This window comes from Microcebus murinus, chromosome 19 (genome assembly GCF_040939455.1).
Source record: "Microcebus murinus isolate Inina chromosome 19, M.murinus_Inina_mat1.0, whole genome shotgun sequence".
In the NCBI taxonomy this organism is placed as follows: Eukaryota; Metazoa; Chordata; class Mammalia; order Primates; family Cheirogaleidae; genus Microcebus; species Microcebus murinus.
The window spans coordinates 41,414,495-41,441,411 of record NC_134122.1 but is presented as its reverse complement, the minus strand read 5'-3'; the positions used below and the strand labels follow the sequence as shown (position 1 = coordinate 41,441,411).

Genomic DNA, 26,917 nt, shown 5'->3' with positions numbered 1-26,917 from the left:
CTGTTTCTTAGTTTTGAAGTAGCATGATACAAAGTTATGTATCCTACATTTATGTAAGATGAAAAGAATAAAATAATGGGATAATGGTATATTGTTCTCTAGATGAATGTAGATGAAAGGAATTTTACAGCTCTAAATTATTTTTAATTTGAAAATTAAACTTTAAAATTCTAGAATTCTATAAATGTCTATTATCTAGGATTTTTGTGGAAGTTTGTGTGTCTTTTGCAGTTGGTTTCCTCTGTTTTGTAGAAGCAAAAAGTAATCATGTCTTTGTATTGAGCTGTCACTTCAGGGAAGTGTACATATTTGGTATAATTTAATCTTGACATACCCTCTGCTCTTATTATTCTATTTTCAAGAGGAGAGTCTAAAGAGGTTGTCACATTTCTAAGCTATACAGTGGCAGGTCTGGGTTTTGAGCCCAGAACCTAGACTCTTTAATGGAGAACAGTTTGACTGGGGTTCCTGCTGGGAACAAATGGAGAAAACCATACAGCTTGACTGGACTAAAATAGGGATGGTTCTGATGGTCAGTCTGCAGAGGTTACAGCAATCAATGCTTTAGAACCAAGTCACCATCTTGCCAGTGAGGATTCTACTTCCAGTTGTCCAAATTATTGATGGTAAATGGAGGGCTCTTCTGGAAACTAGAGGTGTATTTTAAATAAATGGGCCTGGGTGGGAGGATGGCATCTTGGGGACTTCTCTAGGTGTCTCTGAAGTTGTGGGGTGTGTACACTGCAGTGCTTGGCAGTAGTATGGGTGTCTTAACTATGAGCAAGAGTGGACACCCGTTCTTTCCTGCTCATGCCCAGCAGCCAGGAAGTGGTGGCAGCTGTAGACCAAGAAATCTTCTAGTGGGAAACTCTGCTTTAGGCAATAGGAAGCTGGGGAGAAAGCCTGAGTCTGTGGATATGAGTAAGTTAATGAACGTCCCTTGTACGGAATTAAGCTATCCCAGGAAGTCAACAGTGGTGAGTTCAGAAGGATAAGTAGTAGTACTTTTCAGAATGCAGCAATAAAATGGAAGACCCTGTGAGGACTCCAACCAGTGGAACTATCTGTCATTCTTACAGTTTTGTAGTGTCACATTTTTAACTAGCACATTTTCAGTGACCTCTTCTTGGTTTACAAAGTGTTTTGCCTTCCAGGAACTTCTAGTGAGAGAGAGACTCAGAAAAGTTACCGGCTGGACAAGAAATGTTTAAAAAAACTATATTCATTTTTAACCTGAAGCTGAGTTTTTATTGATTCTTAACTAGCATAGTAATTAGAAGCATAAGTCAATGTTGTGTACATTTGTTATGGAGCAAGGAGGAAATCAATATGCTTACATTTAAGTGATCCCACAGCCTTATCTAACACTTTTTAGTATCTCCTATTGGCAATCAAACGTTAAAGAATGTACCAGAAGCTTAGAAATGCAATTCTCATCCATTGACTTGATTTGGTATGTCAAAGGAAATCAAGTACATGTATCGATGAAGTCTGAATTTTAATACTGTAGCAGGAAAGCAAAAGACTTTTCTTTAAAAATGTTTCACTTACAACTTTAACAGCTTCATTTTTTTTTTTTTTTTTTTTTTTCAGGAATGTCGTTTTGTGTTAAGTCTTTTGCGTTTGGTCTGTCTGGGTTTCAGTTGGCCTTTACTTACTGATCAGAAATACTTGTTGTGTGCCCCTGCCCCCTAGCCCCAGGTCTGATGCTCCAGATGAGCTAGGTTATCTTGCCTGGTGGTATCCTGAGCTAGAACCACACAAAAAGGAGGAAGGGTGGAATGCAAGGGCAAATGCAGATCAGTTTCTGATAGGCACTGCAGCCCGAGGGCCTCTGCAGGCTAATTTCTAGTTCTTCTTTTGTGCCTTTTCCATTTTCCTAGAAATTGGTTGAATTTTCTATATGTATCCTTTAAGGAATTTCTTCATACTTATTGAGCAGAACTAAGTTTGACTAGGTTTGATGATAACTTCGTTATAATCAGTACTATGTATGCGACATCTTAGTCATAGAAGTAAACACAAGAAAATTTAGTTTATAAGATTAGATGGCATAAAAGAGTCACATAATAATGAAATTTTTAAGATAAAACCATTCTTTTGAGAGTAGCTAATTTTCAGTAGAGCACAGTATGCCATTTTTTTAGTATTTATAAAATACCTTTCACATTTTACTTTCTGGAAGAGGTTGAAAATGAAATTCTACCCTGATTCTCTCAGCTTAATGCATTGCACAGTTTTTTTGCCAGCACTCTTTAAAACATTAGTCATGATTATGCATTTATATGATGTTTTTCTTCCAAGACTCAAGCTAACTTACAGTGTCTTATTACAAACTACAATATATGGGCATGAATTAAATAGACTGCACTACTCAGCCATCTGCCTCATCTTTCCTTCCTTTTAAAAGCCCAAACAAATAAACTTGAAGTTCATACAAGCAATGGAAAGTAGGCTTTTTGAGCCACAAGATTCAAAGTTCATGTTCCTTTCATTGAAAATATAACTCCAGGACCTTTAAATTTGGTGGTAGTCAATTACAGGTTCCCTATTCAGGCAGCTGGAACCTTTGAGGCACAAGAAAACCCTGGAGTTTACTTGAGCATCCAGGGACTTGCTTAGAGCATCCATTAGGGTAGAAGATAAGAGTAGATTTTCTTGATGGTGTCTGTCATATCCAGCCTTTGTGATTTCTAATTAGGTTGTTGGCCATATGGATAAATCAGTAGTCCCAGGGATGTGGTATCTAATTAAATAGAAAAACACTTTGAAACAAAGTAAGTCCACAAGTAAAAATTGTAGAGCCTTAGCATTTTATAAAAAAGAAAAAAATGCAATCCAATGTAAATTTTGAGTTACTGAATTTGACCAGTAATTTAACTATCAAACTCAGTAAATCTAGAGTAATTTAAATTAGATAAGAGAAGAATTTTACTTTGGGGAAAAAAGTAGATTTAAAAGATAACCAAAGTTTATTCATGCACAAAGAAATCACTACCCCATCCTATGTAAACAGGCATAAGTACCTCTTTGGGAGGATGTATTCAGTCTACTCTTCCTGCATTTTCAAAGAGTCGCATGACCATGAATTCACCTTCTCAAGTCAAAAATTAGAATGTTGTTTTTGATACTTTTTTTCCTCTCTCTCTGTCCCAAGCTCCAAATACTATTGATTTGACAGGTTAGAAATAACTTTCACCCAGGATTTTAAAAGCATTACCTTTATTATATTTTATACCCCCCAGTGTAGCTGTTAAGGAGCATGGGAGAGCCGCTCTATGCCCCAATCCTTAGAAACTTAGGCTCTCTGCTGTAACCCAGGAGTCTGAATGTCTCAACCATATGTCTTTACATGGATCTTTTTTCACCTGTTGGGCTGGGCACTCCATGGGCCTTTTTATCTGGGTCTTACGTATCTTTTAGTCCTGGAAATTTTCTTGTATTACTACTTAATTTTTCCCCACGTTTTCTTCTCTCTTTTCTGGTACCACTCTTTGGTAGATTTTGGACTTTTTGGATTGAACTTAAATTTTCTTACATTTCTCTATCCTGTAACTTTTGGGGGGAGAGTTTCTCCATTTACCTTCCCACTATCTCAGTGGATTTTTATATTTAATTTTAGCTATCATGCTTTTAAATTTCAAAAGTTTCTCATTCTTTGAGGATCTGATTGGTCAGTGAGCTTCCCTGCAGAGGGAGTAGACGGCTTGCTTCTACTTGTCTTTTCTCTGAAGAATGATGTTCTTTTGTCTGTGTGGGGTGATAAGCACTGTGAGGCCGAGTTTGAAGAAAAAAGTGACCTTGGGTCTCATCTTGCCTAGGAGCGTGTGACTCAGCCTTTTTATGTGCATCCTGTTCTCTGTGCCTCTGGCCTTGAGTCTGTATCTTTTCTGCTGAGTTTTCTAGAGACCACTGCTCTGCCCCACCAGAGGTAATAAAAGGGGTTACTGCCTGACTGGGCCAGGTGCCATGAGGACCTCAGGGCCCAGGGCCAACCTTCTCTTTGTCCCCTGCTTTCTAAATAACCCCCATGCCATACACCTTCTCTTTCACCTGGCCCTCTGCTATACCTGGTACTTCCTGTCCTTGCACCTTTTTTGGAATCTTGCAAGGGGAATGGTCTTCGTTCTTGTTGATTTTCCCTCTGCACACCCTTGGGTTTTGCCTTCTCCACTAAACCATATCTTTCTTCCATTTACCTTCCTACTTGACTTACTGTGTTTTAGAGTTTCAGGTATCTCCAAGTTCTGTTGACCTTTGGAAATTGTTTTGTTTCTTGTTCTCCTTGTTCTTTTGTGATGATTTTCAAAAGAGGCTGAAACAGTTTTTCTCTGCCATATTGACTGTGGAAATCTGCTTTTTAAGAGAGTGATACCTTACTCTAGTAGATTTCTCAAAGGGCAAATATTAGGAAGGTTTTTTTTATGTTGAATCTGGAATGTGTAGGGAGAGACACTGGCTTTTGGGATGCTGACTGCTTTACCAACATGGTCAGTTGAAGTGATTTGCTCCAGGATTCACTTACCTGGTCTTCCTGTGTCCTTGGTGATCTGTACCAGTTGGCTCTGCAGGCTGGCTTTGATCAAGTTAACAGTACTATTTGTACTCTTTAATTAATGGGAAACTTAAGAGATACCTGACTTAAATCATATTTTTCTGGCTAAAGGGTCTTAAGTGCCTGACTAATCATTTGACACATGGGAAATGTGTCTAGGAGGTAACCTTTGGGAAGCTCTGCCTCCAGTTTAGTAGAGTAACTATGGTGGCTAAAAAACATACCTGTCTTTGACATGATGGACACTCAGATTTTCCCTGGACTATGATGGATTTTACAAATCGTGTTTTTCACTTTCTTCAGATGCAGTAGAAAAGGTGATATGTGACTCTGATTTGTGATTACATAACTATAGTCTAAAATATCTGTTCAGATTATATAGGTGAAGCATTTTTAATATATTAAAGTTTATTCATGACCCATGTTCAATGTTCTTGATTCTATTTATGCATATTTGTTAAAGTAACATTTGGGTCTGTCCTTGAAGTTTGCAAACTACCTAGACAGAGAGAATACGTATATAAAATCCCTAATGGCAATATCTGTCAATTAGCCACAGCCAAAAGCATGATACTGGATCATAAATAGACAAGGCCACTGTAAGCCAGGGACAGGCTTACAGTGTCTTACAGGCATACAGCATAAAAACTGTATGCTTTTATGGCTGTGTCAGAAAGGCACCTGCCTGCAGAGATGAGTGACCACTAGAGTCCAGCTGCTCTCCTCTGCCCACAGCCTGTGCCTGACCAGGGCACCTGTGCAGAGCACACACTTTTATTCAAATCTATACCATGGCTTGCTGGCCTTTGTGCTGTTTACCACAGTTGGCAAATCATGTGGTGATGGTAGGATTTGAACTGAGATTTGGGCCAGATTGGGAGATGTGATTGCCTAGAATAGGGCATGGGTGGACCAGCCAGCTGGAGAAAGATAAGACATGGGCAGGGAACAGTAGGCAGGCCAGGTTATTGACCAACAGGTTCCTCTATAGCAGGGCTGTCCAATAGAAATATTTCATCTTGAATTTTCCATTAGCCATATTAAAAGAAGTAAAGAGAAACAGGTGAAATTATTTTACCAATATATTTTCACTTAATATCTTCAAAATATTATTTTAGCATCCAAAAATATTTAACAATTATTAGTGAGATAGGTTACATTATTATTTTTTCTATTAGGTTTTCAAACTCTGGGGTATATTTTACACTTATATCTCAACTGAAATGCTGAGTTTTCATCCCAACTACTTGCTGTGTTTTGATTTCACAGAATATATTGTTGAAAAATTAGATTCACATACTCAAGTGATTCTAAGCATACATAAAAAATGAATCTGAGTATCAGTTTTTAAATTTAAATTAATGACAATGAAATCACTCTATTCCTCCATGGTACTAGCCCACTTCAGGTGCTCAGAGGCTGCATGGGACTGGCCGCTGCTATGTTGGCAGCGTGGCTGTGGAATGATGGTGGTTGAGTCAGTGGCAGGCACAGGCATATGAAGTCTGACCAGAAGGCAATAAGGAGACATTGAAGTTTTTAGGAAGATAAATCTCATACAGGATTTGTAATAAGAAGGAACCACAGACAGAGAAACCAGTTAGAATCCACCAACTTCATTCAACATGTTAAACACTCTGGTTAAAGTCAGTTTTATAGAGCTTCAGACACGGTCCAGTACTTTTGCTAAGTTGACTGGCCTTCTGTTATGTTGCATGTGACCAAAGGCTTTCCTGAAACATAAAGTGTCAGACAGAAAGCGTTTCTCCTATTTAAAAAGATTTTTCTTACAACTTTATTGAGGTGTAATGGATATATGATAAACTGCATATATACAAAGCATACAATTTGAAGAGTTTCGGGACGTATATTAAACAGTCACCAGAAATAAGATAATGAGCATTTCCTTCATCCTTAAAATGTGACTGACATTGGTTTGGGTTGTCTTATTTCCAAGGTCTGTGGGCAGGGATGTAGAGACCAAAGGTCCAGTCTTGGTCCTGCTCAGTCACCTTGAGCAAGGTGTTTAATATTTTTGGGCTTTTGATTTCTAATTACAGTAGGTAGTACTTGTTATCCCCAAAATGCATTTAAAATATTTAACAACTTTCAGAGTCCCTGAGCCTCTGTTGTGCCGGTAGTTAATCCTTTTAGTTATGTGTGAGGGTCTGAGGCAGTGGCTCCTTACCCACTGGGAGTTAAGCGTTTTGATAACCATACAATCATATCAGCAAGTACCAATGTAGGTGATGTGTGCACCTGCATAGCAGCCAGGCAAAGGCACAAACAGCCTTTTTAATTCCTGAACTCAGTAATTGCTGTTAGGAGAGGAACTGAATAGTAAGAGAATATTGTTTTACCTTAGGTAAGATGCACATTAGGGAAGATTGCTCTGTATCATTGACTGGGAGCCCCAAGGAGCTCATGACGTAGTGTCACGTGTGCTGATGGGCACCGCCACGAGCAAGCCAGGCTGATGGCTCAGCTGTGAGCCTCCCTCTCACCATCTCTTCTTGGCCCAACAGAGGGTGTTCAGAGCTCTGCCGCATCCCCATGGTGGAATACAAACTCGACAGTGAAGGCACCCCCTGTGAATATAAGACCCCCTTCAGGAGGAACACCACGTGGCACCGGGTGCCCACGCCTGCTCTGCAGCCCCTACCTAGAGCCTCGCCCGTCCCCGGGACGCCCGACCGGCTGCAGTGCCAGCAGCTGCTCCAGCAGGCCCAGGCTGCCATTCCTCGCAGCACCTCCTTCGACCGGAAGCTGCCTGATGGCACGAGGTAATGTTGGTACTGGTTCCTCCAAGACAGCCCTTGTATAACTGGGGATGAGAACTTGAAATTGTAGGGAAGGTCTTTTTACTTGGCTTAATCCCTTCTAAGTTAGCTTGTTCCTAACAAGTTATCAGGCCAGGTAGCAGGGCAAGATGCAAGATTGCCAAGGATCCAGCCCACTCCTGGTCCCACCATGGTGCTGATAAAATGCAGGTCTTGCCCACCATGGCCACAGCTATTCCTCTTTTTTTTTTTTTTTTTTTATAAACTCTACTCGTGTGGAAACAGCTATTCCTCTTAATGCAGCATCTCCCGCGCCCTATGAACTGGCTCTCTGAACCATCTTGGGAAAGACCCCCAGAAACTATTCTGCATGAGCCTCAAGAAAAGTGAACAGGCTTGAGTGCAAATAAAACAAAACTGAATAATCAGTGGTTAAAATCTATCACCATAATGCGAGTGAGACTTTTAAAAGGTTCCAAGATCATTACCACTTCTTTGCTTTTCTCTCTCATTTTAAACAAAGCAAGTTGAGTTTAAAATTAATTTTTCAATGAAAGAATATACTTGTTTAAAAGTGAAAGCCAATAGCACTAGAAGCCAGTGAGAATTTCTGGGTGCCTAGTTTGCATAGGTCATTTTAAAGGAACAAAATAGTGAATTTGTTTTGTTATTGTTAATTCTTACTCCTTTTATTTTAGCTTTTATATAACTCAGAGGCCATGGAAATGCCACGGCTTCTAAGTTACATGACGAGTTGGCAGACAGGGTAGTAGGGCAGGCCCCAGATGCAGGGGTGCCTAGACGTATGGCGATGCACCGTGTCCGCAGGATGACTTGTCAGACTCTGGTCTGACAGATCATGGACTAGGAGGGAGGCCACGTGGGCTGGAGTCACGGCTCTAGCTTCCTTGATGTGTCATCACCTTGGACCTGGTACTCATTCTGTCCACGCCTCCAGTTTCCTCACCTGACAAATAAACATAGTGACAATACAGTCCCCATCAGGACATTCTGAGGATTGACTGGATCAATGTATGTAAGATGCTTAGAATTGGGCCTGGCACGTAGTAAGCCTGTATGTATTAACCAAAATTAATTGATAATATTAAAACGTGGTCGTCCCCTGCTTTCTCCAATTTATTCTTTCCAGAGTTAGTTCAGGAGTGGTGTTACTTTCATTTGATGTCAGATCACCTTGGCTCTAGGTCTCCTTAAGTCTGCTTAGGGAGAAACCCATATTCAAAGAAACGTACCTAGGTATCCCTGGTGAAAGGGGCAGCAAACAGCAGACAACATCTGGAAGGAAAGGGGTCTGCAGAACTGCCTTTATTTAAGTAAACTTGGGTAATTTAAGTAAATCGAATTAAAATTTACTTAAATTAAAATTAAAGTAAATTTAAGCAATTATAATTTAAGTAAATTATAGGGAAAAAACAGGATTCTAGTAGCAAAAGGGAAACTTGGCAAGCATATCTTCATCAAGTGAGTTTTCATAAGTAGTACTCATTTTTGTATGTCTGGAAAAAGATAAATAGGATTGCATTTTAGCGATGTGTGAAAATAGTTTTGCCAAATTTAGGTTTTTCTCTCTGCATAAGTTTTAAGTATAGAACCAAAACGTGACTTGCGTTAAGTTTCACGTAATAGGAATTGGTAACGTTTTCATAATTCTGTGTTCTCGGGGGTTATATTTCTGTTCTTCCATAATTCACGGTGCATGGGGGGAGCCATTATCTGTGCTTTAAATCTTTAGATGGCGAAGTCTTGTCCTGCCATATCTCTTTCTTAAGATAAATTGCCAGCCATAAACCACCTGATATCCCATGGCATCACCAATTCTTAGTTTATTTTTTCATGATTTATTCTGTTTCACATCTCAGTGTGATTCTTTTTCTTTGTCATTGTCAAAGTGAATTTATTTGTGAAACAAAACAGGCCAGATCAAGGTGCTTGGCAGATAGCTCAGTGCACTTTTAATGATTCTAGTAAACCTTTCAGAAGCTCTCCCAGCAACCAGTCGTCGTCCAGTGATCCCGGACCCGGCGGGAGCGGACCCTGGAGACCGCAAGTGGGCTACGACGGGTACCGCTCATTTTTACCTTACTGCTGTTTCTGTGACTCACTCAAAAGCATTTACTGCACGCCTGCTGCACCCGAGGCCATTGGGGAATATAAAAATGCCAGGCGTGCTTTTAATAAGTGACTTGTCCAGGTTAGAAAGCTCATTATTTCTATGTAGGTAGCACTCATCTATGTTCTCGGCATATATTTTTTTTTCTTCTTGATAAGGAAGGGCTTCTGAACATGAAAATTAAGGATTTGAGGACTTAGTTTCACCATCATTTAAATTGCTGATGAGGAAACACTGCTCAAAATCAGGAAAGCAGGTTTAGCATTTGGCTTTTTTTGCTTCTTGTCTGAGAAGCACTGGGAGGTTGCCTCAGTACACTTAGCTGAGAACTGTCCTTTGTAGTACCCACATGGTCTCCAGGAGCCAGCAGCTCAGGCAGAGCCCAAGAACTCCTTTGAACAAAGACACTGAATTGACTGATGCCAAAACTTCTAGGAAGAGAAGGGTGAGCATCGCCCCTGGGTGCTCTCCTAAGGAGTGATCTGCTCAGGCCACAGTGACTTGGCATGCTGCAGTGGCGTGGGTACAGTTAAGGAAGTGGGTGCATTGATTTAGAAGAAAGGATGTCCAGTCAGTGGGAAGGACTCCACTGTGGGGAAAAGCTTATGTTATTGCTTCCGTAGGTGTATAGGGCCATTTCTCTCCCTAGAACCTGTGTTTCTGGTTTGGGCTTAGAGGTAGATATGTGTTGTCTGTTATATGTGTTCCTTACCTTAAATAATAGATGGAGTTCTTAAAAGTTGTATGTCAAGTAATGTTTCTAAATAATGTTGCATTTTAAAAGAAGAGAGGAGTTGTGCGTTTTTTTGTTTTTGTACAAATGGAAAAACCTTTCCTGGCTTTTTCTGTGAACCAGGATCTATAAGCAGGATTCTATAAATAAGGATCACTTTGTAATGTGAATACATTTTCTTTAATCTATCTCTCACAAGATTATATTTTCCTATTTTGGGTTTTCATAAAACAAAGCCCACTTGGATATAGTCTAAAGTTAATCATACTTTCTTTTTCTTAAAACAAATTAATGTAAAGATGTATCAAGGCCATGTGTACTAGGCACAAGGGGAAAAAATGAGGTACTCCTTAGCCTGCAGAGACATTGTCTGATCCTGGACAGTCGTTTAACCCCTTGGCGTCAGCAGCCCTTCTTTATCTGTAAATGACTGTCATCCAAGCACCTTTATTGACCCTGTGGTGAAACTAGATCCCCAACTCCAGATGCTTTTATCTTCTCTGGCAGGGTTCAGCCAACAGAGTTTGCATTTCCCTTTGCCAGAAAACAGCTTGTGACTGGGGATTTCCCTTACATGGCCCATTTGGAAGCCATGCCCTTGCTGGTGGGTGGCATGTGAGCAAGGACGAGCTCTGTCTTCTTCTAGGTGCCAGTCTCCTCTGCTGCTCGAGCACCAGGGCTCAGGCCCTCTGGAATGCGACGGAGCCAGGGAGAGAGAGGATGCCATGGAAACAGGGAGGCACCCAGGTAATCCTGGAACTGGTAACTCCTGGAAATCGACCTCCTCTGCTCCCCTTCCCTACTCCTTGCTCCCTTCTCTCCCATCACTTGTTCATTCATTCATTCAACCCACATTTGATGAGCACCTATGTGCCCCAGGCTGATATTTCAGCTGGGTTTCCTTCCTGATGCAGGAGGGGGTGTGGTTATGATTGGTTGTCGTGCCTGCAGAAATGGACATTTACTTTGTGGTGGTGGTTCTGTCTACTTTTGTGACATATCCATTAGTAAGTACACAAAGTCCTAGAAACCCAAGCCTGTTTATTTTTACCAAACCGTTTGTTCAGCTCCTGTTTTTCTTTACTCTTTTGCTAACACTGGGCGTTGTAAATTCAACTCATTTCTCTGTCTGACAGAAACCAAATGGCATGGCCCACCTTCCAAAGTCCTGAGTTCCTATAAAGAAAGAGCCCTGCAGAAAGATGGAAGTTGCAAGGAGTCCCCCAATAAGCTTTCTCACGTAAGTCCTTTGTCCATAAGCCAGCTGCTCACTTAGCCAGGGCCATCCAGCTCAGCACACAGTCGACAGGATACTCAAGCACATTACCTCACAGGCTCTTAGAGGTGAAGTTAGAAAAGGAAACAATCTCCCTGATTTATAAAGGACCTCAGAGAAAGGTCACACAGCAAATTATTGTCAAAGCCAAGATTATATTCTCAGCCTTTTTTGATCCTCAACATCCATTGTAGTAATTACTAAATCATGCTCCTATCTGTAATCTGTTAACCACTTACCAACTTAATGGCATAACATGCAAGCGGAAACTGTGTAGTGGTGCGTGTGGTCAGGGAAGCTCTGCCCTTAGGTAGCCACTGTACAGTCAGACGATTTATAACAATCCCAGTAGCAGCCAGCTCCCTTGTGTGTCGTGGTAGAATGATGCCCACACAGTAGTTCTGGGTCATTGGCACATGCTGCCTTGTTTCCCCCTGGAAAAACCCTGGGAGGTGAGTCTCCAGAGAGACTGTAGGTAGCTCAGTGAAACAAAACTTCCATTTAAAGGTGGAAGCAGGGGTTAGCAATTATTGACAAATAAAACCAACATTTTATTGTGGCTTATTTGCAAGTGAAGACAATTTATAAGCTCTGAATTAAGTTGTTCCTTTCCATTCCTTACTGTGTCATCTCTGCGAGCTTTACAGTTGTCCATTAGTGAACAGATGGCTGCGTTTCTTCCCTTTGCTGTGGCTGTGGCCTTGTCTTGAGTCAACCTTACCACATCTGTTTAAATCCACCTCTACAATTTTCTCTTACTGGTTTTAGCAAAAGGAAGGAGGGTTAGGGTGTAGGCATGAGAATATCCATGTGGGCTGAAAAGGTCAGTGGGATTTGCTTAAGGATCTGGCAGGGTGGCATGAAAAAAGAAAAGGCTGAACCACTTTAAAATGAACCAAGGCATAGCGTGTTCTCATGACTCCAAAGCCCTTTGCTGATGCTTCAGACCTGGTTGGTTTTCCCAGGCTCTCAAGAGAAGCTGTGTGTGTACAAGGACATTGGACAGACAGGGACATTTCATCTGTTATGTTTGCTTTGTGTCTTCCACAGACCCCAAAGCATTGAGTCTTTTTCAGACCTGTTTACTCTAAAGGGAGTCCTGTCTCTTTAACCCTGGGGATATAACTTGACTCTCAGTTCTCTCTCAGAGCTAGATCGTGTTTACTTTGTGTACTGCAGCTGCATAGGGCTTCTGCATATGTTATCTCATGTGCTTTGCACGGGAATCACGGTATTATAAGTACAGTGAGGGTTAACTGACTGACCACAAAGTCTGGCTATTGTGATTCAAACCTGAGTCTTCTGCCCCAAACTGAGGGCTGACACTGTACTTTGTCACAGAAGCATTTGATAAATAGCTGCTCTCTTCCTTTTAATTTTCCATGTTCCTTCCCAGTTCATATAGCCTTTGTCAGTTATTTTCTTATTAGTGACATTGTGGCCATGCTTTTGTGCTTCATGTGCAAGTAATTGAACAAGTACTTAAAAGATTACCCATTGAACTTCAGATAAATTATGGGAGGGATTATGAATTAGGGACTTCTGCATAAAATCAAGATATTTTTGAAAAAGGAAATTCTGTCACTGCCCATGTTGAAAAGTGAGTGGAAAGGGTTGGGGTGAGATATCCGGTGAGATGCAGCTGAGTTCAGGATTCACTTAAAGGCTCTCTGTTCCTCTTTCTTCTCTAGATTGGAGATAAAAGTTGCTCCAGTCACTCCAGCAGCAACACACTCTCCAGCAACACCTCTAGCAACAGCGATGACAAGCACTTTGGGTCTGGGGACCTGATAGACCCTGAATTGCTGGGGCTGACCTACATCAAAGGGGCCTCCACTGACAGTGGTATCGACACAGCCCCATGCATGCCCGCCACCATCCTTGGCCCCGTGCACCTGGCAGGCAGCAGGTCCCTGATCCACAGCCGGGCTGAGCAGTGGGCTGACGCTGCTGACATCTCGGGACCTGACGATGAGCCGGCCAAGTTGTACACCGTGCACGGCTACACGTCTGCCATCTCGGCCAGCAGTGCTGCTGAGGGCAGCATGGGCGACCTCAGCGAGATATCCTCCCATTCCAGGTAAGCCTTGCCACACTGCCAAGCTGTACCTGCTGGGGCCAGCTGGGCCCTGCCTACTGGGTTGGGAAAGGGGCCTAAAATTCAAGCTGTGGAGCATATAAGGTAGGTTGTCACTGTTTCCCTAACTCTGTCTTCATAGGAAGTAGTGGTTTCTATAATCTAATTGTGAAAGTTTGCATTTAAGAAGTCACTTATTTATGATCTTACTTTCCTTTTTCTTTACATTTGAAAAGTGGGAAGGCAATAGAGATACTAATCACTTATGTTTCTCTCCCAACTCAATCTGTTGTCCCTATACATTTTGGACAAGAACTGGCAAACTCACTAATCTTCCGAGTACAGTAGGAAGTCACGAGAGCAGCACATGGTTCCCTACTGTGAAGACATGCACACCTCCCCCCTGTTCCTATGGTGTGACAGACAGCAGGGAGACCTGAGATCTTCTGCATAACAGTGAAAGTGTGTTCAGTGTGGCAGCTGGGGTTTATTTAATAAAGACTAGGTAAATGTAAAGGAATTGTGTTCTAAGTGTCCCAAGTGTAGATGTTTAATGTATCATTATACATGGTTTTAAACTCTTATTGACATATGTCTCTACAGTGGATTTAAAACTCCTAATTTGTGATTCTTGCCTTCACTTTCAAAGACTAGGCAAAGAAATATATTTATTCAGGTTTGGCTGTGGACAGAATTTAACTATTCACTCCAACTCCCACTGTCATTTTTTTTCTTGTCTCCAAGTTACTATCTGATTCTTTCCCAGAACTCTTCTAAATGCTGAATGACAGAGTCAGATGAACTAAGAATGGGAGTATTTTCCCAGTTACCTAGTGTTGTGATGGAACCTGTCTCTACCCAACGGTGCTCAAGGCAAGCCTGCAGGGGTCACAGTGACAGGCTTTTTGTGCCCCTCAGCTCTGCTTTTCAGAGTCCTCCCTCGAGCTTTCTCTTCTTCGTCACCCAGCCACTGCTAAGGGATACTGAGTGTCATTCACGGATATTTACATCACAAATTAAGGAAAATTCTACTCCGATTGGTTCACAATACTTACTTTGAAAAGTAAGATTGGTTCACAATACTACCTTCAAACAAGGTAGTATTGGGGCTCATATAACCAACAGGTCCAGAACTGTCAAGTTTCTGCTCGACCCAGCAGCTCAGAGGGTACTATTGCCCAAGACCGGTCCCTCCATCCCTAGGCTCCATGTCACAGCCCCCCAAAATATCAGCATTCCTCTCTTGGCTAAAAGCAGCTATAGCACCTGCAGGCCTCCCCTGCTTATGCTTCTCTGTCCCCTGGAAGAAAGTGGTTCTTCTCCACTTTCTGCAGAAGAGAGAGGTCTCTGCCCCCTCCAAAGCTGCCACCCTCCCCTCATAGCTCCTCACATGTTCTTGGCTTTAATCACTGTGGTTAGCTGGTGGCATTGCCTAGGATAGTCAAGGCCATCTCCTGGGGTTGGTGATCAGTCCCATCCAAGCGTGCAGCTGAGGAAGGGCAAACATAGCCACTTCCCCAGAAGAAAACCAGAATATTATTTGCCTGGGAGAGGGGCAGTGGACATCAGACATCAGAAACCATACATGTCTACCACGTACTGTCTTTTGTCCACTAGGGAAGAAGGGAGCACAGGATGTGGGCAGTATTTTCAAATTAGACCTTTCTACTACTTTTTACCAGTTTGTTTAGTAATTTGACTTAAAGTAGTTTTAGTACTAATAAGTAAAATAATAGTTAAGAATTATCAGTGAATTTGGTTCCTTGAATTATTCCTATCTTAATTTCAGGAACAGTTAAAAATTGGCCATACTTATAGAAACCATCTTGGGATTTTATAACCTTCCAATGTCCTATCTAAAGCTTAGATGATTTGTAAAACATCTGATTTCATGATACCTTTTTAGACAAATGTAATTGGCATCACAAAGTTTTATATTACTATTACGTAAAATTTCTGTAGAAACTGCTTTCAGAGCGCATTCATTTGCTATTTGGTAAAGATATCTACAGGCATTTGAAGTAGGTTTTCTTGAATACCTTAACCATTTACTAATCTAATGGGCTAGACTATTAGAAAAATATATAAAAGTGCTAGATTGAATATCTGATTGATTTTACTTTTTCCCCACCACTCTAAATTGAAATGTGGGCACAGCTGTTGTGGAAATGATGTATGTAGAGTGAGTGGAATTTTTTTACCATGACTGCCGTTTGTAACTCTTAGTTGACAATGACTTTGAAGCCACATTTCAGCTTGTGTTTGTAAGCTTTTGCTCAGTGCGGAATCAGTTATTGAGTGGAATCTTTTTAATGCTTCCTCCTGTCTGGCCTCTGACCTGTCCAGGAGACGAGGAGGGGGTAAGATTTACAATATTTGCCTTGTTTTCTGAGATGAAAGGCACTTGCCTCATTAGAGCCTAAGGAGTCAACCTTATCAGGTTATTCTGAGATTCTGCAAACTCTGAAATGCCAGACTCCAGCTAGGGCATGGGTTGCTATAAGGGTGTCTCCCTCACTCCATACTTTCTTTCCTCTTCTGTCCTGGTTCAGGCTTGTGTGTGGTTACCTCGGAGCTGAGGTCCACTGCCCAGAGTCTGGGTTGTGACTGGAAGTATCCTAAGTTACAGAAAAGTGGAATAAATTTTCAGGAACTAACATTGCTGAACACCTGGCTAAAGTCCCACCACTGCCCCCAAGCACTCTGTATCCCTGTCCCGTGTTTTATTTTCTTCATAGTACCCAGCCTTAGCTGAAATCGTGTGTGCATATTTGTATCTCTTCCCACAAGGTGGCTGTTGCTGCCTTCCCTCAAAGAGCATCTATGTTTCGTGCTGATGGGGTCACGGCCTGTCTTGTTGTCTTGTATCTGCAGCACTTAGTAAAGTCCCTCGCACATGGCAGGCATATGAATATTTGTTGAATAAAGGAAGGAACTAGAAAGAACACTTGATAAGTGCTTACTGATGGAGTGAATAACCAGTGTCCAGGTAACCTAAAGAAGTAGAAGGAACATGGGATTAACCATTCCCAATTCACAGTATCAGGAACCGAGATCAGTGTATGGTAAACTCTTAATTATCTGATTCTGGTTTTCCACCACCAAAACCACAGTACTTTCCCTCCAGCCCCCGCACACACATGTATACTCCCTGGCAAGCACCTGGGAGTGAAGTAAGTCAGGAATTGTGTATATGGCTCGATTCCAGGATTGTACTGAAGAGGCAAAGGGAGGACTTAAATCTAGTTAAGACAAGCTACAGGAAAAGGGCAGGGGACAGGAATCATCCATTAAGCAGGACAAGCATATATCTAGTCTACATTCTCCTGCTGCTCAGTTCTTAAAATGCAGCAAACTTTTTTTTTTCTTCTTTGAGGGCAGAACACTTAGATAAGAGCTCAGAATACAAGGCAGTATTCATGTGAGCATAAGCAAGATTTTGCAAAGTGAAATAAATCAATTGCACAACAGAACAACACACACAAAAATACCCATGTTCTGGATTCTCCTATAAATGGCTCATGTGATTATCTGTTGTTTATTATTATTCATGTCACCATACCATTCTCCTAGTACAAATGATTAGAAGCAATATAACTCTAAAATAAGAGGATTAGTCTAAAAGGAAAAGATGGCATGAAAAGTTTGTTGCCAACATTCTTAAAATGCTTACTAGCTTCAGAGAAAACTTTTGTGATGATGATCCTGCTACTAAACCAATTTGTGCTGCATTACTCATCAAATAGATTCAGTACTTTTGTTTTTAGTTAACTTTAAATTATTTTACTATTGGGATAAAAGACATTTTTAATCAAGTCTAATTTAGAAAAATGTTTTTTATAATACAAATGGAAAAACACATAAGTTTGCAATCATGCTATCATTCACTATACATTTTCAAAAAGGGTACAATTTGGTGATTTCAGGGGACCAGTGTGAGTAAATACAAGTGCAGCATTTTAACTTTACCATGACTTTGGGTACCCAAGCCTTTTAACTATAAAACATTTCAGAAGTTATCAAAGGTTTTGAAATACATGATGCACATAGGTAGCTAAAAGCAGTGCATAGTCTTTCATCGGGTTCTCAGTGGGGAAACTAAGGCCATAAGCATTATTAGGACAATTGAGAGACTAGCATATGGACTGTATATTGTTAATAGATAGGAGTATTATATTAACATTGAATTTTCTGAAAATAGTAATCACATTGTTAATTATGTAGGAGAATGTCCTTATTCTTAGGAATTAAATGCTGAGATATAAGAGTATGATGCTATAATAATGTTTGCAACTAATGCTCAGATGGTTCAAAGAGGAATATATGTAGAGGTACAAGATAGATAGTGCCAGTTAGTGGATCTAGATGAAAAATATATGGATGTTTATTTTACTCTTCTATACCTTTTTTATAGATCTAAGAATTTCCAAATAAACTTGGGAAAATAATATATAGGCCTTCAGAGCCCCTTATCTAGATATGGGGCTTTCATGTTAGGAGTTTGCTAACAGGTGTGCACCCCAGTAAATGGAAAGAGTTCTTTAGCTCCCCTGAGTGCCTGTTTGTAGCTTGCTGTATTCCTTGGGTCACCTTGGATATGTTACTTTACCGTTCTACCAACCTTGTGTTTCACACTTGTGGAGGTGGCTGGGAAGACAGGACTGTGGACAGTTAGGGCCCAGAGGGAGGGAGTGTCTAGTCGTGTTGAGGGGCACCAGACTGGCCACCAGCCAGTAAGTTATGTCGTGGGAATAGATGGGCTGTTTATTTGTTTAATTCTTAAAATACCACAGTGTATTGCAAAATGCAAAGACTCAAAAGAGGGTCCGTTTATTGTTACTTCCTCTTCAACCTCTATAAAAAGTCCATTTTAATATCATTTTTTGTATACTTTTTGTCTTCTATGATACTTGCTTTATGCATACCTTTTTCAGAAAAGGTATGTGCTCAGCAGGGATTTCAGAATAAGATATTTCAGCATACCAGAGGAGCTTGTTACCCAAGTAGCCCTATATTAAACTCGAAATAGAACTCCTACTTTTGAATAATCCTTTTATAGGTCGCTTTCTAAAAACTAACTACATTTACATAATACTTATACTATGCTATTAATTGTTCCAAGTGCTTCACTAATATTAACTCAGATAATGTTCAGAGCAACCCTCTGAGGTAGATACTGCTATTATCCCCATTTTACAGATGAGAAAACTGAGGTTAATAAACTTGCACAGGGTCTTGCAGTGGTAAGTGACAGAGGTGGCTCTGGGACCCAGAATACTTGGGTTACACTTGGGTGTTAAGTTTTCTGCAGGTAAAACCTACCTACCTTTCCGAACTCTGACATTAGAACTGTAACTTAAACCCTTAACGTTTTTCATATTATAAATATGAAAGTAATTTCTAATCTCTATTTTTACTCATTTTTATCAAACATTATATGGTTGATCCTTCTGATTTAAGAAAGGTACTTAGGTTTCTAAATATATTTCTAGCAGTTGTCATGCTGTCCACTTAATTCCTCCTTCTGGCCTTAGCTTAACCACTAACCTTTAAAATTTTTGTTTTTAGGGATTCTGTCTGTTTCAGTCTTGTTGCTGTTGTATCATATGATAATGCAGCAAACACCCATGTAACTACCACCAGGTTAAGGACTAGAACATTGCTGTGTATGGAAGCTCTCTGCATCCTACCCAATTACAACCCCTTCTCTTCTCCCTTGAGGTAGCCACTAACCTGGATTTTGTGATAATCATTCCCTTGTTTTCTTTATATTTTCCTGAACAACATGTTGTTTACTTTTGCCTGTTTATGAACTTTATTAAAAAATTGACTCATGATCATCATATTCTTTGTGACTTGCTTCTTCTCTACATTGTGTCTGTGAGGTTGCCCGAGTTGTCTGTAGCCTCAGTTCGTTCATTCATAGAGTATTCCATGTATTTGTTCATAGTTATTAATTGAATATATTTTTACTGTTGATGACTTGGGTTTCTGCCATTGGGGAGTTATTAAGATCAGTGCTTCTAATCAACATTGTTTCATGTTTCCAGTTGCACACGTGCAGGGGTTTATTGAGTGTATACACTTAGGAGCAGAATTGCTGGATCATATGCTCCGCAGGTGCACACACCATCATAGATAATGCTTAAACTGTTTTATAAGCCTTTTACTTCCACCAGCAATAGGAGAGAACCCATTGCTCTAGGTTCTTGCTAACACTGAGTCACTAGCTGTGGTCAGGCACTCCAGTGTTTATCTATCTAATGAGCATGTAATGGTATTCCATTACAGTTTGCTTTGGCATTTTCCTGGTCACAACTGAGCTTGAGTTTACCTTCTCTGGTAAACATATTCACCATTTGAGTTTCTTCTTTCTGAAACATCAGTTTTAAGTACGTTGCCCATTTTTCTATTAGATTTCCCCAGCGATGTTTTTAACATCCTTCTTGCCACAGGCACACAACTCACACATGAGCAACCGTAGCCTACGTAAAATGAGGCTTTCTGGCAAGCTGCATGGTAGAAAGAAGGCAACATCTGCCTCACTGTGCCTGATTATGCTCACATAGAAGGACCCAAGTAAAGCCATGTGGCTCTGAAGTTGGCCATGTGCCAGCACTGCTGAACTCTGATTGTTACAGCTTTTGTCTGTTTTTCTCCTCAGTGGTTCTCACCATTCAGGAAGCCCTTCGGCCCATTGTTCAAAAAATAGTGGGTCTCTGGATACGTCCAAAGTCTACATCGTGTCTCACAGTAGCAGTCAACAGGTTCCTGGATCTGTGTCCAAGCCCTACCACAGACAAGGGGCAGTGAACAAATATGTCATTGGCTGGAAGAAATCGGAAGGCAGCCCACCTCCCGAGGAGCCCGAAGTGGCTGAGTGCCCTGGGTAAGTGGCTGGCTATTCTTTCCTGGGCAACACCGTTCATTGTGGGGATTGGCTTAGTAAGTGTACCCCCCCCCCCAGGGGAAATATATTTTCTAAAAAAGAATAATCTAAAAATATCTTTTTTAAACTCTTTAAATGTTGGTGTTTATATTTCTCTATGTCTTCTCTTTCTTTGATTTTTACATACAAAATGAAATCTGTGTTCTTTGTTTTTATATTCAAAAAGCTACCTGCAGTAGAAAAGTCATGGTAAGGTGCTACTGACAGTGTGAGCATAGAGTCACTATAAAGACACAAGGTCAAGGGCAGTTTGAATTCCCACAGAGTCAGTATGTTTCTTAAAGTTGCTATGTAAGTGACATGATAAAAAGTATTTTACCTAATTTTAGCATGACTTCTGATTTCCCTTTCAGTTGTTAGGTTTTGTGAGGATAAGGTAGGGGAAGGATTAGGTTTTGTGAGGGTAAGGTAGGGGCAGGATGCTTTGTATCTGAAGGAAAAGAGAAAAAAAATACTGATGACCCGTTTTATAAAAGTTGTAAAAATAATGCGGCTGCCTCTGTGAGGAGACAGGTACAGGAATCACCTGTCAAGGGTGCAGAGCAGGGATCCTCATGGCTGTTTAGTGATTGGTTTGCTTTTTTTTAAAGATTAACAACTTGTGTTAAATTGTCAGGTCACTGTGTTCTGCTGCACCTGCGTGTGGCAGTGTCATCAGGCATGTGGTGGTCAGTGCCGTGAAGACTCTCCAGAGAAATCGTCTAGATTTTTTAAGCGTGATCAGTGAACTAGTATCACTTTTTTCTCTTAAAAAATTATCCCATGTCTAAAATATATCTTGCATGATAATGCCTTCTAAATTAAAAATCATTTTAGTACTAAAATTAAACATGAAATCTTTTTGATAAAAAAAATCATGTCAGTAATTGCAAGGACTTCTTTAGGAAGGAATTTTATAGTGATAACACCTTTTTATTATAAATGCAAATGTTAGAATGAGACATTGGTGCTCCTGTCTAATAAGAGTATTCTGAGTGCTTCACAGAAATTCATTCCAAGCCTTTTTTAAGTTCTATGAAATATTTTTTAGAAGCATTTTGTAGGTTGCCATAAGTACTATGTTTGGACGGAGGCTTCTCTGGAAGAGTCAGGAAAGTGTGAAAGGATCCCATTTGGACAGTTATGCAAAAAAGCCCAGAATTTGTGCATTTCCACTTGCTGGTTTGATGGCAGTGACGTTCAGTGAAAGAGAGACAGCATCAGAAATGTTGTGAGAAAGAGGTTTGCGTGTCTGGGTGGCGGTTTGTGTGCGTGCCAGAAAAGACTTAGAGTGGGTCCCTACAGGAACCTCTCATCTGGAGACTCTGGCTGGGCCCTGTGGGGCAGGTGGCAGCCCCCACACGTCTTGGGCACACCTCGGAGAGAAGAGGCTATAGAAGTCCTTCAGTCTTAACTCATTTTATGGGGAGGATTTGGGCTCAAAGTGGTTATCACAAGAGCCTAGTGCTGAGATTCGAGACCAGGGCTCCCGGTGGTTGTGTCAGCTCATCCTGTCAGATGTGGCAGGCATCCCAGGCCCTGCCAGCAGCACAAACTGTGTAAGGCAAGGCACTCATATGGGATTGCACTGGCTATTTGAAGTTTTGTCAAAATAGTGTCATGCCAGGTCACTGAAAAATATGCTTAGAAAACTATCTGCCAAGTCTAGCATGTGTGTACCACTGAGAATTAGGGAACGTTGTGTGCAAAATAGAAAATCACCTGTGCTCTCCAGGAGAAGCTTCACATAGGCCAGTTACTGCTTTAAAATAATATTGTAGAGCCTTACTAATTATTTTTGTTAATAATATAATCTTAGCACTTTAAAATAGTTAAAACAAATGAGCAGTTCTGTCTGAAGCTTCTGTGTTGCCTTTATGCTGTTCCTCTGCCTACACACCCTGCCTGAGCTTCTGAGCCTGTCAGCACCCTCCCAAAGGGGGCTCTTCCCTACGCCCTCTAGCCCAGCACTTTCCACGGTGACTTCCCACTCAACTGGTCATCCGTGCCTGCTCTGCACACACGTAGGCGCACACAGGCACGTGCACACACACAGCAAACATACACCCAGGCTGGGGATCCACTCACCTGGTCTGAGCCCCATGTCTTGCTTACCTCTGATTCACAATGACTGGCGCACAGTAAACCCTCAGAGCATGTTTATGACATACCATTGGATAAGTTTTCAAAAATTATTTAGCAGTAGAAGCTAGTGATTTTTATTCAAACACATATAGAAACTAGATTAGCACATTGTAATCATATAGGTATAACATTTTTATCTGTTTAGTTATTGGTAAGAGCTGGGTTTTTTGTTGTTGTTGTTTCCCCATCCCTGCCCCTCCCTCCGGCCACCACTGCATCTTTCTCAGAGTAAGTAGGGCCTAGAGCTCCTGAGCACCTCCCAACTCCAACTCTCAGAATCAAAAGTTGGGTACTTCTTAGATGCACTCTTCATAAAAACTACATTGCTTTTTTCCTTATCTGGCTTTTGTGCAAAGGCCCTCCTGAATCTTGGGTTCTTCCTGTAATTCCATTTTCATTTCATGCCATCCCTCAAACCAACCAAATCTTAAGTCATGCTCTAAAAGTTTTGAGAAACTTCTTTTTCACAGTGTTGTTTGTAAATGTTGTCAGTGTAGCTTGTGCTGCAAGAAGTGAGAGGTGCAGGGAAACCTGCCCTACCTTAGCAACGAAGCAAAAGCCATAGAGGTTTTTAAATAAATCATTCTTAATTTTGAGCATGTCTATGTAGGTGTCTTACTCTAATAATTTCCCAGTGAGCTGTCATACTGTGACAAGATAGCCTTGCTTTTGAAATACAGAGTCATCTCACATGTCCTTTTCCCCCCGACCTGCTTGGTTTCCATTGAGTTTTGCTTCCACATGTGCACATGAGTGTTGAATGTTTAGTTCTAATTTAATAGTGGGTACATGTGTATTTGTTTTTCCATTCTTGCAATACCTCACTTAGAAGAATGGTCTCCACTTCCATCAGGTTGTTACAAAAGGTATTAGTTCACTGTTTTTTATGGCTGAATAGTACTCCATGGTATAAAAATACCACATTTTATTAATCCACTCATGTATTGATGGGCACTTGGGTTGATTTCACATCTTTGCGATTGTGAATTGTGCTGCAGTAAACATTTGAGTGCAAGTGTGGTAAATTCACACCTAACGGGTACAATGCACACTGTCTGGTGGTGGGCACACTTATAACTTAGACTCAAACTGTACAAAAGCAAGTATGTAACCAAAACATTTGTACCCCTGTAATATTCTGAAATAACAAATTTTAAAAATTACTAAAAGGAAAAAAGAGTCATCTCAGAGGCACAGGACAGTAACATTCAGGTCACTCTCTGTAGCTTGCTGCTGCCATGGGCCGTGAATTCCATGGAGTGTTGTATTTCAAGTCGTGAGGCGAAGGCTATTTGCCTCCACTAACAATACAGCCATGATTATTTACAGCGTCTTCAGGAATGTTTGGTTGCTCAGATAGCATTTCAGAATAAACCTTTTTCAAATGACACCCCAGTTTTCTCCCTGTAAAGGAGATGAAAACAGTAATTCAGTTTGACAGTCTTTTGTTGTCTATAAATACATTTTTATATACTGATAATTAAGGGAGACAGCTGCTTTATTTATCTAAACAGCTTTGTGAAATTGCTGATAATAAAACATGTTTGGCACACGCCGGAATTGATTACTCTTAAACCCCAGGCTCCCTCGGGTGACTTTCTCTCTGCTGCCTGGGTGTGACTGGGGGTCTGGTTGTCCAGCCTCAAGAGAGAGGCACGCTCAAGTTTCTGAGTAGCACAAGGGTTGCTTCGAAAGACATATGATAATCTCTGATGAATTATTGAAACTATGTTTTCTGACACAGATTTGGAAAGGGAAAACAGCCTTATTTTAAAAGTTAGCTACATATATATATTTTTTTCATCCTGGGCTTTGGGAATCTGATGTGTTCCTGAATTATTCAGAAATCCAACTTTGCAGTTGAGCTCATTTCACAAATGTGAAACAGCACAGGATTTGGAACAAATGAAGCAAAATTGAACTGCCTTAAGAATTGTATGTATGTGTTTGTGATCGTTGCAACTGGTTACTAGGTTTTTATTTTTACTGCTACATGCACAGCACTTTACATACAGGCTTACTTTCCATTCTGATCTGTTTGAACAGGATGTATAGTGAGATGGATGTGATTTCTACTGCAACCCAGCATCAGACGGTGGTGGGAGATGCCGTTGCAGAAACTCAACATGTTTTGTCAAAAGAAGATTTTCTGAAACTGATGCTTCCTGACAGCCCCTTAGTGGAAGAGGGGAGAAGAAAGGTTAGTGACTTTTGTGCAGCTTCAAAGTTACCAGAAACACTAAAAAAAAAAAAATTCTAAAGAAACTCTAGGGTTTCCAGAGCACTCCCATGTGCATCACCTCTGGTGACCCTACTGACAACTTGGTGCATGTTGGCATTTGCAGTTTTTATTTTATCAGTAAGCAAGGGAGCCTAGGAGACATTATGAAGGGAGGTTTTTCTAATCTTGGATAGAGCTAAAAGTCAGGCTGGCTCACCCTCAGATCCCGGCTCCAGCGATGATTAGCTGCATGACTTTATGGAAGTGCCTTGGTTTTTTGGTCTCAGTGTCCTGATCTGAAAAAAAGACATCCTAATACCTGAGAGGTGAAGTTAGAGCAAAGGTAAGAAGTAAGGTGTGAAGAGCCTGGTACAGTCCTTGGACATAACTGTGATCGTGAACAGTAACTGTTAAAACTCACACCACCTGACTTTTGTTCCAGAACTCTAGCCTCTGCTCCAAGCTGTCCCTCCTTATATGTAATCCTGTTCCAGAAAGGCACTGGAGTTAGACATGACACTGCCTTCCAGGCGTTATAAATAGGGTTGGAACTGTATGCTGCCATCCATATGCAGCGGTCACAAGGGAAGGCCATGCTTAAATTTTATACACCAACACCATGTTCAGTGGCATAGCTTCATCATTCTCAATGCAGTAGTCCCCTGATAATGTTAGATTACTTATTGTTACTAGTTTTTGTTTTGTTATTATTATAGTCCCTTAAACCACTTTGCTAAATAATGCAAAGTATTAAAGGAGACTTACAGGCAATTTAGCCCAATCACCCCTTTTTGCAAGTAACTGAGGCCCCAGATAGTAAAATGTGAAGTCCATATAAATACTTGGTGCCAGAGTCAGGAATGGAATCCTTGTCTTTCACTTCTGATCCAGCACTCACTCTTATTTCAAATGAAAAGGAAAAAAGAAATCAGGCGTTGCATTGCGCATGTTGACCATGGTGAGGGTAAACAGCAAGTCTTTGTGTTTCTGTCTTCTCTATAGTGAAACAATGCTGCAGTTAACCTAATTGTGTTTTTAGAACAACACTCTAATTAGATAACTACCTCAAAGCTGCTTTAATCTAACATGCCTGTAATCAAGTTCTGAAAAACCTGCTGGTTGTGTGTGAAGAGGGAATCCCCTAAGAACTCAGTCATAATGAGTCTTTTTTTTTTTTTTTTTTTTTTTTTAGCTTGAATCAGATCACGTATATGGTACTGTATATGCTTGGGTGCAAAGGCAGACTGTTGCACAAAGAGTGCAAATAGCTTTTCTTTTTGTAGGAATGAACTTCTCCTTGACATGTTTTTTTTCTTCTGAGACAAATCACCTTCTTTTCATAGTGTAAATTTAACTTTGTAGCTCGTACACATTCCAGTTACCATTCATCAGTGGGGAAGACTTGACAGAATGGAAGGAACACATACAATAGGAATATTTTTAGCCTCCTTGCTGCATTCACAAATGTAAATAGCCATTTCTGTACTTGTTTGATGTGAACATTCTGGCCTCTATTGTTTATATAAAAGGAATGTATTTCAGTATGCAAAGGAAGTAGTTGGAAATTCAGATTTTATTTAACTTAAGTAGTTGACTGCTTGCTTCCTTAGAACTTTACTTATCCTATCTCTGATTTAATACACATAATTTTAATGACTCCTTTAAATCTGATTATGATACATTAACTGGACATTCAACAATTACAGACTTTTGCAAGTGATACTACTAAGTGGACAATAAGATTTTACTGGACTGATACCATGTTTTAAACCTGTTTATATGGCCTACAAAGCTTTAGTGTTCAAAATTAGTTTTATTATTTAGATTAGATTTAACTGAACATGTAGTTGATTGGTACAGAAATTGCCTGATATTAAAATATAGTCATTTCAAATTAAAATCAAGCCAGCACTATGTGTGGTTTTGAATAACTATTGCCTGAAATGGCAACCTTATATATTTCCAGGAACTGTCACTGCTATAAGGTTATGGAGGTTTCATTTAACATTTCAGAATTAATAAAGCTGTGCATGTCTAATTCATGATAATATTTCGCAGAATGTCAAAGGAG

At 40.5% G+C, this 26,917-nt stretch overlaps 1 protein-coding gene across 3 annotated transcripts in view; it reads left to right on the top strand.

The window, feature by feature from the left end:
• SIPA1L2 (signal induced proliferation associated 1 like 2) overlaps nucleotides 1–26,917 on the top strand; it is a 210,985-nt gene that overhangs the window by 157,745 nt on the left and 26,323 nt on the right. For all 3 annotated transcript variants that reach the window (XM_075995464.1, XM_075995463.1, XM_075995462.1), the window contains 7 exons: nucleotides 7,081–7,338; nucleotides 9,334–9,417; nucleotides 10,846–10,946; nucleotides 11,336–11,439; nucleotides 13,167–13,555; nucleotides 20,217–20,441; nucleotides 24,672–24,825. In XM_075995464.1, the coding sequence (XP_075851579.1) occupies nucleotides 7,081–7,338; nucleotides 9,334–9,417; nucleotides 10,846–10,946; nucleotides 11,336–11,439; nucleotides 13,167–13,555; nucleotides 20,217–20,441; nucleotides 24,672–24,825 (1,315 nt within the window). The remainder of the gene's footprint in view (nucleotides 1–7,080; nucleotides 7,339–9,333; nucleotides 9,418–10,845; nucleotides 10,947–11,335; nucleotides 11,440–13,166; nucleotides 13,556–20,216; nucleotides 20,442–24,671; nucleotides 24,826–26,917) is intronic.